Source organism: Capra hircus, chromosome 25, assembly GCF_001704415.2.
Source record: "Capra hircus breed San Clemente chromosome 25, ASM170441v1, whole genome shotgun sequence".
Lineage (NCBI taxonomy): Eukaryota > Metazoa > Chordata > Mammalia > Artiodactyla > Bovidae > Capra > Capra hircus.
The window spans coordinates 29,152,704-29,171,211 of NC_030832.1; the positions used below are offsets into that span (position 1 = coordinate 29,152,704).

Below are 18,508 nucleotides of genomic sequence, written 5' to 3' on the forward strand. Positions count from 1 at the left end.
AACTCTATTTTTAATTTTTAAGGATGATTACACCGTTTTCCATAGCCGCTGCACTTTTTTTATCTCCCCACCAGCAATACTCAAGGATTCCAGCTTCTCCACATTCTTGCCAACGCTTGTTATTTATCTCTTTAAAAACTATGGTAGCCATCCTGATGGGTGTGAAAGGATATCTCAACCAAATATCCCTTAAGGTTATGCTTTGGTTTTCAGATAATACCTTAGTGATGAGTCTACATTATTATTTGCAGAAATCTGAGAGTGCAGCCCTGCCACAGTATACGAAGCCACTGAACATCTAGGTCGGGATGGGAACTGAGCTATGAGACATCCCCAGCTGAGCAAGTTATTAGCCCCAAAGGTTACCTTCTCTGTTACATAAAATCGGCTCATCGGTAGCTCTACCCTAATACAGTCTGTCAGCTTTCAATCTGCACTAGCAAATAAGAGAATATGGAACAAGGGTTGTTGTTCAGTCACTAAGTCATGTCTGATTCTTTGTGATCCCATGGACTGCAGCATGCCAGGCTTTCCTGTCCTTCACTCTCTCCCGGAGTTTGTTCAGATTCATATCCATTGAGTTGGTGGTGCTATCTAACCATCTCATCCTCTGCTGCTCTCTTCTATTGCATTCAATCTTTCCCAGCATCAGGGTCTTTTCCAATGAGTCATCTCTTCGCATCAAGTGGCCAAAGTATTAGAGCTTCAGCTTCATTAGTCCTTCCAATGATTATTCAGGGTTGATTTCCTTTAGGATTGACTGGTTCGAACAGGTGTCTGTCCATTTCAAAACCCTACCCTGGTTTATCAAAATTTTATAAACTAAGAAAGAACTTCATGGATCCTTGCAGAAAATCCTCACTCCTGTTCCACAATTGCCCCTTTATACCAACAAACACATCCCCCAAACAAGGGCAAAGAATGAATAAGATGGCCCCTTCCATCTCTTTGAACACAGAACCATGAAGATATTAAATCAGTTTTGATTCTCACATAGAACTCATAAAAAATATTGAACCATAACTCGGGTAACACCTTGTTTGAAAATCAAAGCATTTGTGGTGGGTTGAACAATACCCCCTGCTCCCTTCCTCCTGAAAAATATCCATATCTCATCTCTGGAACCTGCTTATATTACCTTATATAGAAAAAATGGCTTCACAGATATGATTAAGTACAGGATCTCAAGAAGAGGGAGATTGTTGTGGGTTATTCACATTGATCCCAACTGTCATCACAAAGGCCCCTATGGGAGGAAGTCAGGAAAGTCAAGGGAAGAAGGTGGCCACGTGACAAAGGAAGCAGGGGGAGAAAGTGACACAGTAGCCATGAGCCAAGGAATGAGAACAGCCTTTAGAAGCTGGACAAGGCAAGGAAGTGGATTCTCCCTTCCAGTCTCCAGGAGAACCCACCTGCAGACACCTTGCGTTGAGCTCTGTAAGGGTCACTGCAGATTACTGCCTGTAGGATATAAGAAAATAAATTTCTGTGCTTTAAGCCAGGGGTCCCCAACCCTTGGGCCATGAACCGGTACCGGTCTGTGGCCTGTAAGGGACCGGGCTGCACAGCAGGAGGAGAGCTGCAGGCAGGCAAGCGAGCAAAGCTTCACTGTGTTTACAGCAGCTCCCCATCACTTGCATTTCCTCCCATCAGATCAGAGGAGGCATTAGATTCTCATGGGAGAATCTACAGTGAACTACGCGTGTGAAGGACCTAGGTTGTGCGCTTCCTTATGAGAACCTGGGAAATAGATGTGGAAACAGTGGAAACAGTGTCAGACTTTATTTTGGGGGGCTCCAAAATCACTGCAGATGGTGATTGTAGCCATGAGACTAAAAGACGCTTACTCCTTGGAAGGAAAGTTATGACCAACCTAGACAGTATTCAAAAGCAGAGACATTACTTTGCTGACTAAGGTCCGTCGAGTCAAGGCTATGGTTTTTCCTGTGGTCATGTATGGATGTGAGAGTTGGACTGTGAAGAAGGCTGAGCCCCGAAGAATTGATGCTTTTGAACTGTGGTGTTGGAGAAGACTCTTGAGAGTCCCTTGGACTGCAAGGAGATCCAACCAGTCCATTCTGAAGGAGATCAGCCCTGGGATTTCTTTGGAAGGAATGATGCTAAAGCTGAAACTCCAGTACTTTGGCCACCTCATCTGAAGAGTTGACTCATTGGAAAAGACTCTGATGCTGGGAGGGATTGGGGGCAGGAGGAGAAGGGGACGACAGAGGATGAGATGGCTGGATGGCATCACGGACTCGATGGACGTGAGTCTGAGTGAACTCCGGGAGATGGTGATGAACAGGGAGGCCTGGTGTGCTGCGATTCATGGGGTCGCAAAGAGTCGGACACGGCTGAGCGACTGAACTGAACTGAACTGCACTATGAGAACCTAACACCTAATGATCTGATCCTGCATTATGGTGAATAATAGTGTATACGGTGTATAATTATTGCATTTTATGAAAGTGAAAGCATTAGTCACTCAGTCATGCCTGACTCTTTGTGACACCATGAACTGTAGCCCATCAAGCTCCTCTGTCCGTGGAATTCTCTAGGCAAGAATACTGGAGTGGATAGCCATTCCTTTCTCCAGGGGATCTTCCTGACCCAGTTATCTAACCTTGGTCTCCTGCACTGCAGGCAGATTCTTTACCATCTGAGCCACCAGGGAAGCCCACTTCATTATATATCACAATGTAATAATAACAGAAATAAAGTGCACAATAAGTGTAATGGGCTCCAATCATCCTGAAACCATCTCCCCCACTCCCGGTCTGTAGAAAAACTGTCTTCCACAAAACTGCTCCCTGGTGCCAAAAAGGCTGGGGACTGCAGTTTCAAGCCAGTAAATTCATGTTCATTTATTATAGCAGCCACAGGAAACGAATATGGCATCAAAATCTGCCAACTTCATTCACCGTCCCTTATATTTCACCTTCCCAACTGGTCCACCACAAAGGACTTATCTCCTTGCCTCCAAGGGAAGCTGGCTGGGGTTTGGGGCAAAAGTCCTACACCAAGCTGTCCAAAGGCCCTGGGTTACCCGTCGGGGGGGGCAGGTGCCACACAAAAAATGTCCTTTGTCTAAGTGTTCCTACATCACGGTAATTATAAAGCATCCAAGTATGGAAAAGTCCCAGGAATTAATACCTTTTCAACTCCATGCTTAAAAGCTCCTGAACACAGTTCAACAGAATATGAGGAAGAAGAAAAAAGTGTGAATGTTCCTATTGACTGCCATCCTTCAGGACTGCTGTTTGATAAGCTGAGGCAGAAAATTTTTAGTTAAAAAGAAGTAAAATGCAGCATCTTTTCTCAAGAAGAAAACATCAGTGGGAAAGCATCCCCAATCCTCAAGCAGCTGTTTTCCCCGCTGCAGCTCCATCCCCAGGTGGTTTCTCCCAGGCTCTCTCCCTCCCTCCCTGCCCTGGGATCTGGGGACGCAAAGGCCTGCAGGGCATGTGCCCTTGGCACAGACCTGATGGGGAGGGAGGGGTCTCCGGCGTCCCACCAGTCTTTCGGGGGGCTGATGTACATGCACCACAGCTCCCAGCTGTACCCGTGGGCCGAGTTCTCATACCGCTGCACCTCGAAGGTGTCCTGCTTGATGTTGTCGATGGAGGGAAGGATCACACGCCTCCGGTTCTCCTGGATCCGCGAGAGGACCGGTTCGGCCCTGAAACACAGAGAAGTAGAAAGAAAAATCTCTCTCCTGGGCTTCCCTGGTAGTCCAGTGGTTAAGGATCCACCCTGCAACACAAGGGACACCGGTTCCATCCCTGGTCCGGGAAGACCCCACGTGCAGTGGGGCAACTAGCCTGGGGCACCACAGTCACTGAGCCAGCACTCTAGAGCCCGGGAACTACTGGGAAACATCCTTTAGAAGACCCTGCAATATCAACCCAGGTCAAAAGTTAGCATCACGGGCTCCCTAGAGCCCGTGCTCTGCAACCAGAGAAGCCACCACAGTGAGAAGCCCGTGCACCCAGTGAAGAGTAGACCCCGCTCAGCACAATTAGAAAAAGCTCGAGTGCAGTAACAGAGACCCACTACAGCCAAAACATAAATAAATAAAAAAAAATCTCACTCCTGAGGCTCACCTGCACCCCCACTGGCTCAGACGTCAAGACCACAATGAACAGAAGCATCCTAGCTGAAGGCTGGGCTTTGGGCACGCTGGAACTCACAAGGAGGCAGCTCTCGATGGATCAGGTGGCTTTTAATGAGCCCCGTAGCCTGCAGCTCAAGCCCTCACCCCTGTGGGGTCACCACAGTGTCACCTGTGCTGGCTTGAAAGGCTGGAGGCGAGAACTGAGAACCCAGGGCCTCTGGCCTAGCAAGTTTGGCCTGTCTTTTATACCCACAGTGTCTAAGTCAAGGCCAGGCCATCCTGAGAGAATCTGCACTGGCCTGCAGTTTCATAGTTTTCAGTTTCCCCTCTGGCACTGGCCGATGCCTCCGGTTTTCTTTTTCCTGCAGGAGCTGAATTGTCTTTCCCCAAATAGGTCACTTCTACCCTTGATGGCCTGGTTTCAATATGCATTTCACTAGCTTCTTTGTGCGTGTGACTATTTCAGTTGTTTTAATTGATTATTTAATTGATTTCTTAAAAGGCATCTAATTGGATGGGTTCGGGATGGCTGGCAGGAACTAATTGAATGCAAAAGTGGGCAGAATCCTGCCTCTCAGCGAGCCTGCCTCCTCAGGGCTGCAGCAGGAGAGAGGCAGGGACCTGGCTCAGGGTTCAAGGAGCACCCCTGCCAGCTCAGGAGAAAGCAGATGGCCAGACACCCTTGCCAGGGTGTGTTCTCCGAGGCAGATGTAGGAAGGGATCATTTCCCACATTCGAGAAGGAAAAGATGGCTCTCAGAAACCAGGGCATTAATCTCCCTGCTTAGAACAGAGCACAGGCTTTGGAAGGGAGTCAAGCGAAAATCCCATTCCTTTGCATTATTTGGAAGAATAATGAGAAAGCTCGGCCTCCATCCCATCTCTTTTCATTTGCAGCTATTGAATTACCTGTTGGCACATCTCATCTTTCTATTTAAAATGAGCAATAAAATATACCCGGAGCCATTTACTGCCTCTGATACTTTTGCACACCCCATAGAAGCTGATGCCAAATGGGACCGACTCACAATTTCTAGATGTGCTTCAGAGCTCTGCCCCTTCCAAGCCCTCACTCTTGCTGTTGTCCTCCAGGAATGCCCTTGTGCCTGGGTAGGAAGTCTAGCCACCCACATAGAGTGCCACATCTCCCAAGAAGCCTGCCTTGATTTCTCCCCAGTAGACAACTCATCCCTTCCACACTTAGACCATCTTCTCCACCATATTCAAGTCACTCCGATGACATGCTGTCCAGGAATGTGGAGGTCAAGACAGAGAGGAACAGGCGGACGTGTGAAACAGAAGGCAAAACCAGCTAAAGCTGGAGGGGGATTGGATAAGTTAACACAACATGATGGAGAGAGAACTGAGTGATGGGGGCATGGTGGTGCCACCTGATTGGACAGAAAAGAAATGAGGAGAGGATGATGTGGAGGAAAAGGTGAGACAGGGCAAGGCTAAGGCTACATGTGTTCAGAAGGGTTCTTGCTCAAGAGTTCCCAAACTTGAGTGAGCAGCAGAGTCTTTGGGTCGGGGCTGGTTAAAGCAGATTGCTGGGTCCCACCCCTCGAGCTTCTGATGTCATAGGTCTGGGTGGAACCCAAGGATATATATTTCTAACAAGTTTCCAGATGATGCTGGTCTGGGGACCACACTTTGAGAATGATTACAAGATAACAACGAGGCTAAGGAGAGGTCAGGGCTGCAGACCAACAACTGTGTGTATCAGGGTCTGACAGCAACAGAAAAAAACAAGGAAGAAAACTGGGCTCTGAGATGGTAACAGGTGCCTGCGTGCACGGGAAAGGGCCAGTGCTTACGGTGACCCCAGGTTCCAAAACATTGTGTGCTCACGTGCAAAACCCTCCTTTTCTCCTGCCATTAAAAGGATTCTAAAGTTGGTTTCAAATGAAGAATAGACATTTCAGTGTTTAATTAGTGATGGGACATGGGCTTTTCAAATAGGGTACTGTGAGACCGCTCATATTTGAGATGCTATCATTCCTTTTTCTTGGCTGTATCGGGCGGCACAAGGGATCTTAGTTCCCCAAACAAGGATCAAACTTGGATCCCTTGTAGTGGAAGCGTAGGGCATCAACCACTGGATCACCAGGGAAGTCCCAACATTAATGAAGTTAAAGACTCTGCTTCTTACTAACCCTCTGCAACCTGGGGTAGGGGTTTAACCTCTGACTTGATTTACCATTGGTTAGTTAGAAATGGAGAAGGAAATGGCAACCCACTCCAGTGTTCTTGCCTGGAGAATCCCAGGGATGGGGGAGCCTGGTGGGCTGCTGTCTCTGGGGTCGCACAGAGTTGGACACGACTGAAGTGACTTAGCAGCAGCAGCAGTTAGAAATAATCATATAACTGTAAAGCTTGAACCTAATTTTAACATGCTCATTGACTGATTTGGGCATTTTGGATGCTTCACTCTCTTACAAACAGAATCTTCTCCTCCGTGTGTGCTCCCCAATTTCTCTCATATTGTTCTTTTTACCAGGAAGTCAGGCAGGGCATGTTGGCAGAGAGAAACCCTTCTCTTCCTCTAAATGATGTTAAAGACGATCCCATAAATTCTAGGAAGCTTTGCCTGAGTAGGCAGAATTATAAATGAATCTTCCCCCCCCCCCCATAATAGTTAACCATCCTCCCCAGAAATGGAAACAAACAAATCAGCAAAAGAGAACATCAGGAATATGACTGCCTTGTCTTCTTAGCAAGGGGCATCTTGAGTTCCGTCTAACTAATATATCATTTTCACAGGGATTTTCATGATGGTAATGATGATGACCCTGATAGGATAGGATGATGACGGCAAGGATGACAATGATAGACTGAGTAAACAGCAGATGTATTTCTCCCTGCTTCCCAGTTTTATCCCAAACTATGGTCTCACCTTCTTTTCACCCGCCCTTCCTCATCCTTCCCGGGGCCCCAGAAGAAACAGGCAAAGTGCGCCCACCTCCCAGACTCCAGGCCTCCTGACCATGCTGCAGGTCCCAAGTGCTTCGGGTTTTAGCTTGTGACCTACCAGCCAGCGGTGAACTCCACGTGGGCATCAAAGAAGCCGGTGACCTGGCCAGTGGCCACCTTCCAGCCCTCAATACGAGCTCGGATCAGTCCCTCTCTTTTCTGGTTTCTCACCACCTTCACCAGCCCGGGGTAGCGTTTGTGGACATACTCCTCCAAGGGGGCCTTCAGCTCCTCTGCAAATGACAAAACACGGGAAGATCCATAAACAGGTCAAACGTGCATCCAACCCACTGTGTGGGCAACAGATCTTCAGACAGTCCAGAGACTCAAGACAAGTTTGCATGTTAGTCATTTTAGTAAAAAGGACAACTGGGTCTGTGTGAGTCAGAAGGCATCTCTGACTGATGTCCTTCGAGATTTCTTTTCTTTCTGCTCCCCCCTCCTTTCTTGGCCAGCATTTCTGTGCTTGCATTATCTCCTGGGTCCTGTTTATCCACTTTATATGGTTTTTCCCACCTGCACGTACACTAGTCCTCACAGGATGTGTTCTGGGAGGTCCAGACCCATAGTTACACCCTAGATGCAACATTAACAGGGTTTGTGCTTTGGTCATAGGATGTCAAATCTTCGCCCAGCAGTAGAAACGCTACCGTGATGGCAAAAGAAACACCAACAGGATTGAACGCTCCCTTCTGCCACCAGCAGGTGGTACAAAGAGCATTATTTATATGATCTAATTTAATCCTTACAGCAACCTAGGTGGTGGCTAGATTAATCCCATTAATTTACTACATGAATTCCACTTTGCAAATTAAGAACAGTCTTAGGAAGTGGGCTGCCCTGGTGGTCCACTGGTTAAGAATCCACCTTGCAGTGCAGGGGACATGGCTTTGATCCCTGGGGAAGACCTCACAAGCTGCAGGGCAACTAAGCTCATGCACCACAACTCCTGAGCCTGCGCTCTGAAGCCCTTGCTCCACAACAAGAGAAGCCACTGTAATGAGAAGCCCTTGCACAGCAACAGAGTAGCTCCTGTAGTCTGCAATTAGAGAAAGCCCTTGCATAGCAACAAAGACCCAGCACAGCCAAAAATAAATAAACACATATATACAAATAAACATTTTTTTAAAAAGAATAGTCTTAGGGAGGCTAACCTGTTCCAAGGGCACAACCGAGGAACAGAAGAGATGAATCACAGGCCAAATGTGTCTAACTCCACAGACATAAAGGGATACCCTTGTGTCCTTGAGAATCATCATCTCATCATAAAGGAAAAATACCCCACATGTTTTGTTTCTATTTTTTAATAGCAGTATGAGACAAGGATGTTAACTAAGCTTACTGAAGCAATTACTTCACAATATGAAAGTGAAAGCCACTCAGTCATGTCTGACTCTTTGTGACCCCATGGACTATACAATCCATAGAATTCTCCAGGCCAGAATACTGAAGGGGGTAGCCTTTCCCTTCTCCAGGGGATCTTCCCAACCCAGGGATTGAATCCAGGTCTCCTGTATTGCAGGCAGATTCTTTACTGGCTGAGCCACCAGGGAAGCTTCACAATATATGTCAGGCAAATCATTATACTGCACACCCTAAACTTACATAGTGCTGTATGTCAATTGTATCTCAATAAAAATGGGGGGAAAATCAGCAGGTGTAGAAAGACAAGCAGGGAAGGGTTGGCAGAGAGGGAATTCCAAAATACACACACTCCAAGGACCCACCCTGGCCTGGGACAGTTTCCGGATCTGGAAACAGCCCAGGTGACTCAGATGGGAGTGGTCCACAGACAATACGTTAGGAGACATTGTCACCTCTGACTCTGCTCTAGAAAAACTCCAAAGATTGTATTTACAAATGTTGTACAGACCCCTCACTTGCTACTTATACATGGCAACTTTTAGCAAATGCCCTTTGGGTTGCCATTTCCTCCTGCAGGGGATCTTCCCAACCCAGGGATCAAATCCGTGTCTCTTATGCCTCCTACTATGGCAGACTGGTTCTTGACCACTAGCGCCACCTGGGAAGATCTGGCACAGTCAAAAAAGATTAAAAAAAAAAAAAAGAATAAATAAGATTTACATATAAGACCCTTTATATGCATTCAAAATCTTATTTCTAATACCAATTGGCCTATTATTAATATTATTCATATAGGTCTAGCTTTAACTCTCCATCAACAACAATGCATCTTTCTAGCTAATCAATACCATTTTAAAGTCTAGCCACTATCATTCTATAGCAGTAGTCACCAGCTTCCAACTTACAAGATTTAGGAACACATTGTTCCAAACAACTGAAGTGACAGCCTGGGGGCTGTCATGGGAACACAGTGAGATGCCAGCATCCGATTAGCAAGGTCCAAGAACCAATGACACAGAAGGCTTCACTTCCCAGGCCCTGTATGTGATTTTGGACCTCCTAAAGTATTGGGTTGTTTCCCTGCCTGGATTTAAAATCAATCTGAACACAAGAACTTTCTCAAGATGCTTACACTCTGGGTAAGGAGATGAGACATGTTCAAAAAATTCCAATATTCAGAAGCTAAGAGCCAAAAAAAAAAAAAAAGGCCACAGAGGGAAAGGGTTACAGGGGCACAGAGTACTGTGGACACAGTGGGAAGAGATGACTGCTTAGGAGACGTAGAGTTCCAGAAGACTTCAGATCCAGCTCTGGGGAATGTGTGTATTCAGGAGGCAGGGGGCAGAGTTAGAGGACGAGAAAAGCTACAAACAGCATCACAGCGGCAGAATCATACCACGGGTTTGGGCTAAGTCGCTTCAGTCTTGTCTGACTCTTTGTGACCCCATGGACTGTAGCCCGCCAGATCCCTCTGTCCATGGGATTTCCTGGCAAGAATACTAGAGTGGGTTCCCATGCCCTCCTCCAGGGGATCTTCCTGACTCAGGGATCAAACCAGCATCTCTTGCATCTCCCGCATTGGCAGGCGGGTTCTTTACCACTAGTCTACCTGGGAAGCCCAAATGAAGGGTAGAGTTTCCAAAAGGAGAAGCTGTGCATTCATGTCACAAATATTTACAGAGCGCCTCCATGGCTGACAATGACACAATCCCTATTCTGAAGAGTTGTTCAACAGCCAATGTTAGGAAAGTCAAATGCGTTAGAGAAAATGAGAGCTAAGAACAGGCCACGTGATCTAGACAAATTCAGATCAACGGGACCAGTGAGGAAAAAAAAATGAATTCCCTTCTGAATACAGCTGGGTCCTTTGGGGACAGGGTGAGTTTAGGAAGAAGTGAATGAGCAGGACAGCTCAGGACTAATTTCTAGAAAAGTTGGTCCTGGTGGAACAGAGATGTGACAGCTTGAGGGCACCAGGGTGTTGAGATTTAGAAGTCACTTCCTTGGCTCAGATGGTAAAGAATCTGCCTGCAATGCAGGTGATGGGGGTACGATCCCTGGGTTGGGAAGATCCTCTGGAGAGGCGGATGGCTACCCACTCCAGTGTTCTTGCTTGGAGAATTCTATGGACAGAGGCGCCTGGTGGGCTACCATGGGATCTTAAAGGGTTGGACATGACTGAGCGACTAACACTTTCACTTTTCAGTTTAAAGCAAGAAAGTCCACAAGCTGACCGAAGGAAAACAAGGCCCCCAGGCTCATCATGGAAGGAAACAAATCCTCAATCTGACAGCAGTAAGAAATGTCACATCCATCACCTAAGACCCTTTATCATCCTTAACAGACGGACCACTCCTGGACATTATAATGACAGCACGAAAAACATTTTACGTAAGATTTTTCTCACTGGCAGACTCAGAGAAGACAATGAAAACTCAATTCTATGGGCTTCCCTGATGGCTCAGTGGTACAGAATCCACCTGGGTCTTGAGGATCCCCTGGAGGAGGAAATGAAAACCTGTTCCAGTATGCTTGCCTGGGAAATTCCCTGCATAGAGGGGTCTCGCAGGCTACAGTCCACAGGCTCACAAAAGGTTTGGACATGACTCAGTGACTAAAACAGCAACTTTGCAAAAATAAATGTTTACCTATGAGTGTTATCAAATCCAATCCTAAACTGGTCTAGAGCCATTTGGGAATGCTTGTGTTTCTTAAGGTTTGGATCAATAACATCTGAGGTCAAGAGGGGAGAGGCAACTACTGCCCTTCATCGGAACGGACCAGAAGGGAGCTCTATCTGCTTCTTCACAATAAAAGGAACAGCCGTCATCCAGACTTAAGGAGTACATATTGCAACATGAAAGTTACAGACAGTGAGAACGAAAGCAAAAATCATTATTACAGAATTTTATCCAGACTCTGCAGTTTCAGTGGTATTGGAGAATAAAACATCAGTCTAGTCCCCTGTCTCTAAACCCTGTTCAGAGAAAAGTGTTGACCTAGAAGACTCATCTCCAGGTGCTCCCAAAACATGTGCATGAACCTGGGCACCACATGGATGTGAGCTTGGAAGTGGCCACACTGTCCGGGATTGGACTCCATCTCTACCTCTCAACCCTCCTAGGTGTCAAGTCTTGACAATGAGACTTACTGAATGTGCAATTCTCCTCAAGGTATGGAGACTCAAGATAATCAGTCCAAGTTTAGATGTTGTTTCTTCTTTTTTTAATGCACTAATTTAAAAAAATTTATTGGAGTATAGTTGGGCTTCCCAGGCGGTGTTAGTGGTAAAGAACCCACCTGCCAATGCAGGAGACATAAGAGACGCTGGTTCAATTCCTGAGTTGGGAGGATCCCCTGGAGGAGGATATGGCAACTCACTCCAGTATTCTTGTCTGGAGAATCCCATGGACAGAGGAGCCTGGAGGGTTCCAGTCCATAGTGTCACAAAGACTTGGACATGACCGAAGTGACTTAGCACACATAACTGATTTACAATGTTGTGTTAATTTCTGCTGTACAGCAAAGTGAATCAGCTATATGTGTATATATACATGCATATATACATATATATATACCTTTACATATATATATATATGCCATATGCATGAGAATTGCCAGTAGGTCTGGGGTGTGGCCCAAGAATTCACATTTCTAACAAGCTCCACGGGGCTGCCACTGCTGTTCTGGTGAACACTCTCGGAGTAGCTCTGACTTAGAGCCAGTCCCTTATCCAACCCCATCTGTGACGAGTTAACCCCTGCTCATGAAATAGGTCTTATCCGAAATGAGCAGACGCTCCATAATCCCAGTGTTGGCCACTGCTAGTCTCTGCTTTTGCCCGGGCCTTCTTGTTCCACCTTGTCTGAAAGATGGAGCCCCTTGGAGATGACTTGAGTCTAGACAGTGAGGGGTTTGTCTTGCCCAAACTGGGATCCTGATGGCTTCCTTCCACCCACCCCTCACATGGAGCAACCTCCCCATCAAGCCCTTCAACAAGGACCCGGGGGTTCCTGGCTTCTGCTCTCACTCCCACAGTCCGTTACAATGACGAGTGCTACGATTCCACCAACACTGCCTCTGCTGCCGTCAGCAGCACCATCACCACCACAGCCACTTAGAACCAACACTCCTCCCCGCCAACAGCTGCTGAGGTGTGGGCATACTGCTCACTGCGAATGCATGGGTTGTGACAGCTGGGACGAGAAAACAGCGCATATGGCATGTTCCAATTAAAAAAAAAAAAACCCGAAAAACAAAACCATCTGCCTCAAAGCCATTGTTCTGCAGAGTGTGAGTTTCCTCTACCTAGGAATCACCGGGCAGGTGATGCAGGTTCCTGGACTGCCCTAAACGAATCTAATTTTCTGGGCTTGGTGGGGCTGACCAGAAGTCAAACCTCGAACTTCTCAAAAGCACTGCTTGATTTTTTTCTTTCACTGGTTTTACCATGTTAAGATACACATAAAATTAACCTTTCGACCACTTTAAAGTTACAAGGGCATCACGTGCATTCACAGTGATGGCTCAACCATCACCCCTATCTAGTTTCAGAAACTCTCATTACCCCCAAAGGAAACCCCACATCCATTATGCAGTCAATCTCCATGTCTGGCCCACTTTCCAGCCCCCGGCACCACTAATCTGCTTTCCATCTCCATGAATGCGTCTGTTCTGGATATTTCAGAAACTGGAGTCATAACAAGATGTGGCCTTTCTGTGTCTTTAAGTCCTGGTTGACTTTGAGGGTGAGGGTAAGCAAATTTTTGTGTTTTTTTTTTAAGGTGTGACTTTAAATTCCTTGGCCTTACTGAAGGTCTGATTCCTCATTCTGCTGCCTGTTAGCTTTTTTGATCCCCATTTTGGCTATTTGGTTGACTGGAAGCTTATTTACAAAACCCCTCCAGATTCATCCAAGGGGGTTCTGGTTTCTCTGAGAGGAGGATCCAGCCCTTGGATCTGTGTTCACACCGCTAGAGTCCCCCTGACTCTGACACGAGCCTTTCTCCCCATCCCTGATGGAAACTTCCAGCTTACCACGGTTGGGGGTCTTGAGTTAGCAGAGGGGAAAACCACCGTCCAAAATGCAGGTTCAGCACAGCCATCAGGCCTGATGCCCTATGTTTCTGCAGTGCTTTTTATGAGTTTTTTTTTTAATGTGTGAATCATCCATGATGCCATCAAGACTCCTCCTCTCACCAAACTCTGAAGGGACAGCAATAGCCTAAGAGGCACCCCCCGCCCCTGCTCCCCTCCTCTGCCCCTGCACCACCCTCCATTGCATGGACCTGTCTCTGAAATCCTAGCCCTTAAGAACATCCATGGACTTCCCAGGTGGCGCTAGTCATAAAGAACCTGCCTGCCAATGCAGGAGACGTAAGAGACAAAGTTTCAGTCTCTGGGTGGGGTAATTACCCTGGAGGAGGGCCATGGCAACCCACTCCAATATTCCTGCCTGGAGAATCCCACGGACAGAGGAGCCTGGCGGGCTACAGTCGATAGGGTCACAAAGAGTTGGACACGACTGAAGTGACTTAGCATGCAGGCAGGAACATCCATGAGGTTGTCATACGGAGTGAAATAAGTCAGAGAAGGAGAAATATTGTGTGACATGCCTTATATGAAGACTCTATAAAGAAATGATACAAATGAACTTATTTACAAATTAGAAACAGACTCACAGACTTAGCAAACTTACAGCTGCCAGGGGGAAGGATGGGGAGGAGGGACAGTTGGGGAGTTTGGGACGGACATGTACACACTGCTGTATTTAAAATGGATAACCAACAAGGACCTATTGTAGAGCACAAGGAACTCTGCTCAATGTTATGAGGCAGCCTGGATGGGAGGGGAGTTTGGGGGAGAATGGATACTTGGATATGTATAGCTGAGTCCTTTGCTGTCCACCTGAAACTATCACAACATTGTTAATTGGCTATACTCCAATATAAAATAAAAAGTTAAAAAATAACATCCATGGAGAGGGCGAGAGCAAGCATGTGGAAACACAAGACAAGATAACACAGACGATGGCTACGTTGCATGTTTTATTCTCCGGGCATCTCTCAGTTTTGCGGACTTAAATAATGCATTGTCTGACTATGGGAGTGAAAAAAGAGGCGAGGCGAGAGCTAGAAACTTCAGGAAGAATGGGGGAGATTAAAAAGGGATGCTTTCGGCATGTATGAAAGCATTTTAAAGGCGATGCCACAGTGAGATCAAAGCAAGGAGAAAAGAAAGCAAAAGACGAAAAGAAGCAAGAAAAAAGATGTGAGGTGCAAAATACCGAAGTGTTAAACTAAATATATCACACGGAGCAGTGCATTCAGGAAAGAGACTTTGAAAAGGAAAGCCATCTCTGCTTTTATTCCTTTGTTAAGAAATTCCTCTCTACTGCTTCTTCCATTTAAATTTCACCTAAAAAAAAAAAAAAAAAAAAAAACAAACAAGAAGCCCAACCCCACAGGAAAATATCGTAATGCCTCTTTGGGGGTGGCTCCAGATTGCTCCCCCAAATTAAGAGCATTCCCCTATCTCACCCCATCAAAAGGCAGTTGAAAATCTGGTACTTGCAGCTGATTCTAATAATAACATGTGAATTTAAGCGATAAAATTTGTCTACAGCCTGGAGTGTGTTTTTCTTTCATTATGTTTCTTATTTACTGTGATATTGATTCTGAACTCTCTGAAGCTGGCAAATTTCTTCTCTGAAATAACCGAACTCACCATCTGGAGGCAGGGGCGGTGCTCAGGGGGAGCAAATTGGCACACAGGAAACCCTGGAGAGAGCAGGGCCAGAGCTCAGCGTTTGGCTACTTCTTGGAGTTTTCCTTAAATGCAGTTGTCAGGCAGGAATGGAATAAGAGTAAGTTATCTGGTCAGTCTCCCCTTTTCTGATATTTTGGGTACCTCTGTATTCAGAGCCCTGATTTCTCCAAGGTCAAAGGCAGTATGGGTCCTTTGAAGTGAAATGAAAGTCGCTTAGTTATCTCTGACTTTTTGTGACCCCATGGACTGTAGCCCACCAGGCTCCTCTGCCCATGGAATTCTCCAGGCAAGAATACTGGAGTGGGTAGCCACTGCCTTCTCCAGGGGACCTTCTGGAACCCAGGGATGGAACCCGGGCTCCAAAATCACTGTGGATGGTGACTGCAGCCATGACATTAAAAGACGCTGGCTTCTTGGAAGAAAAGCTATGACAAACCTAGACAGTGTATTAAAAAGCAGAGACATTACTTTGCCTACAAAAGTCCGTACAGTCAAAGCTATGGTTTTTCCAGTAGTCACATATGGATGTGAGATCTGGACAATAAAAAAAAGGCTGAGCACCAAAGAACCGATGCTTTTGAACTATGGTGCTGAAGAAGACTCTTGAGAGTCCCTTGGACTGCAAGGAGATCAAACCAGTCAATCCTAAAGGAAATCAACCCTGAATATTCATTGGAAGGACTGATGCTGAAGCTGAAGCTTCAATATTTTGGCCACCTGATGGGAAGCGCCAACTCACTGGAAAAGAACCTGATGCTGGGAAAGATTGAAGGCAGGAGGAAAAGGGGATGACAGAGGATGAGATGGCTGGATGGCATCACCGACTCAATGGACATGAGTTTGAGCAAACTCTGGGAGATGGTGAAAAGAGAGGGAAGCCTGGCGTGCTGTGGTCCATGGGGTCGCAAAGAGTCGGATGCAACTTAGCAACTGAACAACAATGGTTCCTACCTGAGAGGGTTGTTTAGGGTGTTAAATAAGAGGATGACTGCAAAGCACTTAGCTCAGGGCCTGGCACACAGAAGACACTTAATACATGTCAAACTTGTTACTTGTTTTTTATTGCATGTGTCTCTTTATACGGGTGAACAGAGAATAGACATGTCTTGGGAAACAAGGGGATGACTCTGGCAAGGGGACAGGAGGGCTTCGACGGTGGGGAGGGAGTCTTGAACCAGGAGGAAGAAGGAAAGCACAGAGAGAGGTGACTCTTGCCAGGGACTCCTCCAGAGTCCCAGTTCCAGGACCAGGACGGCTGAGTAGGAGCCCCGACTCCTGCAAATTCTTTATTATTTTTTTCTTTTTATCAGAGTATAGTTGCTTTACAATGTTGTATTAGTTTCTACTGTAAGCCAAGTGAATCAGCTATACCTATACATATATCCCCTCTTTTCTGGATTTCCCTCCCTTTTAGGTCACCACAGAGCATTGGGAAGAATTCCCTGTGCTATACAGTAGGCTCTTATTAGTTACCCATTTTATACACAGTAGTGTAAATATGTCAATCTCAATCTCCCAATCCATCCCACCCCCTTTTCCTACCTTAGAAAGTGAAAGAAAGAAAGTGAAGTCGCTCAGTCGTGTCCGACTCTTTGCGACCCTGTGGACTGCAGCCCACCAGGCTCCTCCGTCCATGGGATTCTCCAGGCAAGAATACTGGAGTGGGATGCCATTTCCTTCTCCAGGGGATCTTCCCAACCCAGGGTTTGAACTCGGGTCTCCCACATTGCAGGCAGATGCTTTAACCTCTGAACTACCAGGGAAGCCCTTCCCTACCTCAGTGTCCATATATTTGTTCTCTGCGTCTGTGTCTCTATTCCTGCGAATAAGCTCATCTGTACAGTTTCTCTAGAATCCACATATATGTGCTTAATATATAATGCTTGTTTTTCTCTTTCTGACTCTGTGTGACAGTCCCTAGGGCCATGAACTTCTTTTTTTAATGGGTATCAGTGAGCATCTCCCAGTGTCAAGAGGGTGTGGTCTAGACTCCAGGAGATGTGTGCTCAGTTAGCACCATGGAGCCGTGCCCAGGAGGGTGAATGGCACGTCAGGCCCCTCTGTGTTTATGCCCCCCACCCCAGGGTTCCTTGACTTCCTCCAGGCATCCTTCACTCGCAGGCCTGCTTGAAGCCAGATGTCCTCCCATGTGTGTAAAACAAGGAAACTAGCGGCCAGGCAGGACCTGGCCATCAGATCCAGAAAGCAGCCATGGTGCCCCGAGGGTCAGAGATAAGGAAGGCTTTGTTCCAACCTGCGTGCAGGTGCCCGGCACGTACCCTCCCGGACTCTGCAGCACAGCCTGAGGCCAAAGAGCCTCTGCCCAGCAAACTGCCCAGAGCTCAGAGCTAAAGCAATCTAAAGACTCTCTCGTCAGGACCAACTCAGGACCCACCTCACTTTTCCAAAAAAAATAAGATTAAAGCTCCAATGCTGCTCCTTGCGGAACAAAGGTGAAAGTGGCCACGCCTGGCCTTTCTGACTGTATTTCCACCAACCCTTGGGCTCCCTTGACTCACCTCTCCCTCTGTCTCACCCGATCCCCATCCCCAGCCAGGCTGTTGAAGGAGCCTTGTTATTTTTAATCCCTCCTGCTCTGAGGCTGCTCAGCATTGTCACAGGACGCAATCATGCTGCCGCTCTTCAATCCTGTGGCTCAGCAAGTCCCCCATCTCTGACTGGGGCGCTCTCTCTCTGAAGCTCCATCAATTCTTACATGTTGAATCCCACTGCCCGCCTTCCTCTCTGGGACAGGCTGGGAGCTGGGACCCTCTGCTGCAGTGCTGCAATGCCTGCATTTGAATACATCTCTCCCTGAGCAACCGAATACAAAAAGACTGCATGAGACTAAAAATGACTGTGTGAAACTGCGGTTGGGGCAAATTCTGGACAAAAGCTCCAAAGAGCCCAAAATACCCAACTGCCACTTTGGAAGAACCTGGAGCAAAAGCAGGGTACTGCACAGACCCGCTGCACACAACACCACCTAAGGGGTGGGCTAACTAGCTTAGCCGCCCCTGCACCCACCCCTGCCCTCTTCGCATGTAGGGACTAAGCTGGACCCCCACCTCAGGGAGCCAGCAAGCAAGGGAACCTGTTGCTTGTTATTGTTCCCCTCTGCTTCAGCAGGGTCCCCAATAAAGCGCCGCCTGAGTTTCTTGTCTGGCCTCTGATGAAATTCTATTCCCTCGTGGCTCAGACAGTAAAGAATCCGCAGGCAATGCAGGAGACCTGGGTTTGACCCCTGGGTTGGGATGATCCACTGGAGGAGGGCATGGCAACAAGGCTT

The 18,508-nt window shown here is 47.0% G+C and overlaps 1 protein-coding gene across 1 annotated transcript in view; it reads right to left on the reverse strand.

The window, feature by feature from the left end:
• The window catches only part of WBSCR17 (Williams-Beuren syndrome chromosome region 17), a 427,482-nt gene that overhangs the window by 185,809 nt on the left and 223,165 nt on the right, over positions 1–18,508 (reverse strand). Inside the window, exons 4-5 of the mRNA XM_018041001.1 lie at positions 7,145–7,319; positions 3,482–3,679 (exon numbers count right to left, since the gene is read on the reverse strand). Coding sequence (XP_017896490.1) covers positions 3,482–3,679; positions 7,145–7,319 — 373 coding nt within the window. The remainder of the gene's footprint in view (positions 1–3,481; positions 3,680–7,144; positions 7,320–18,508) is intronic.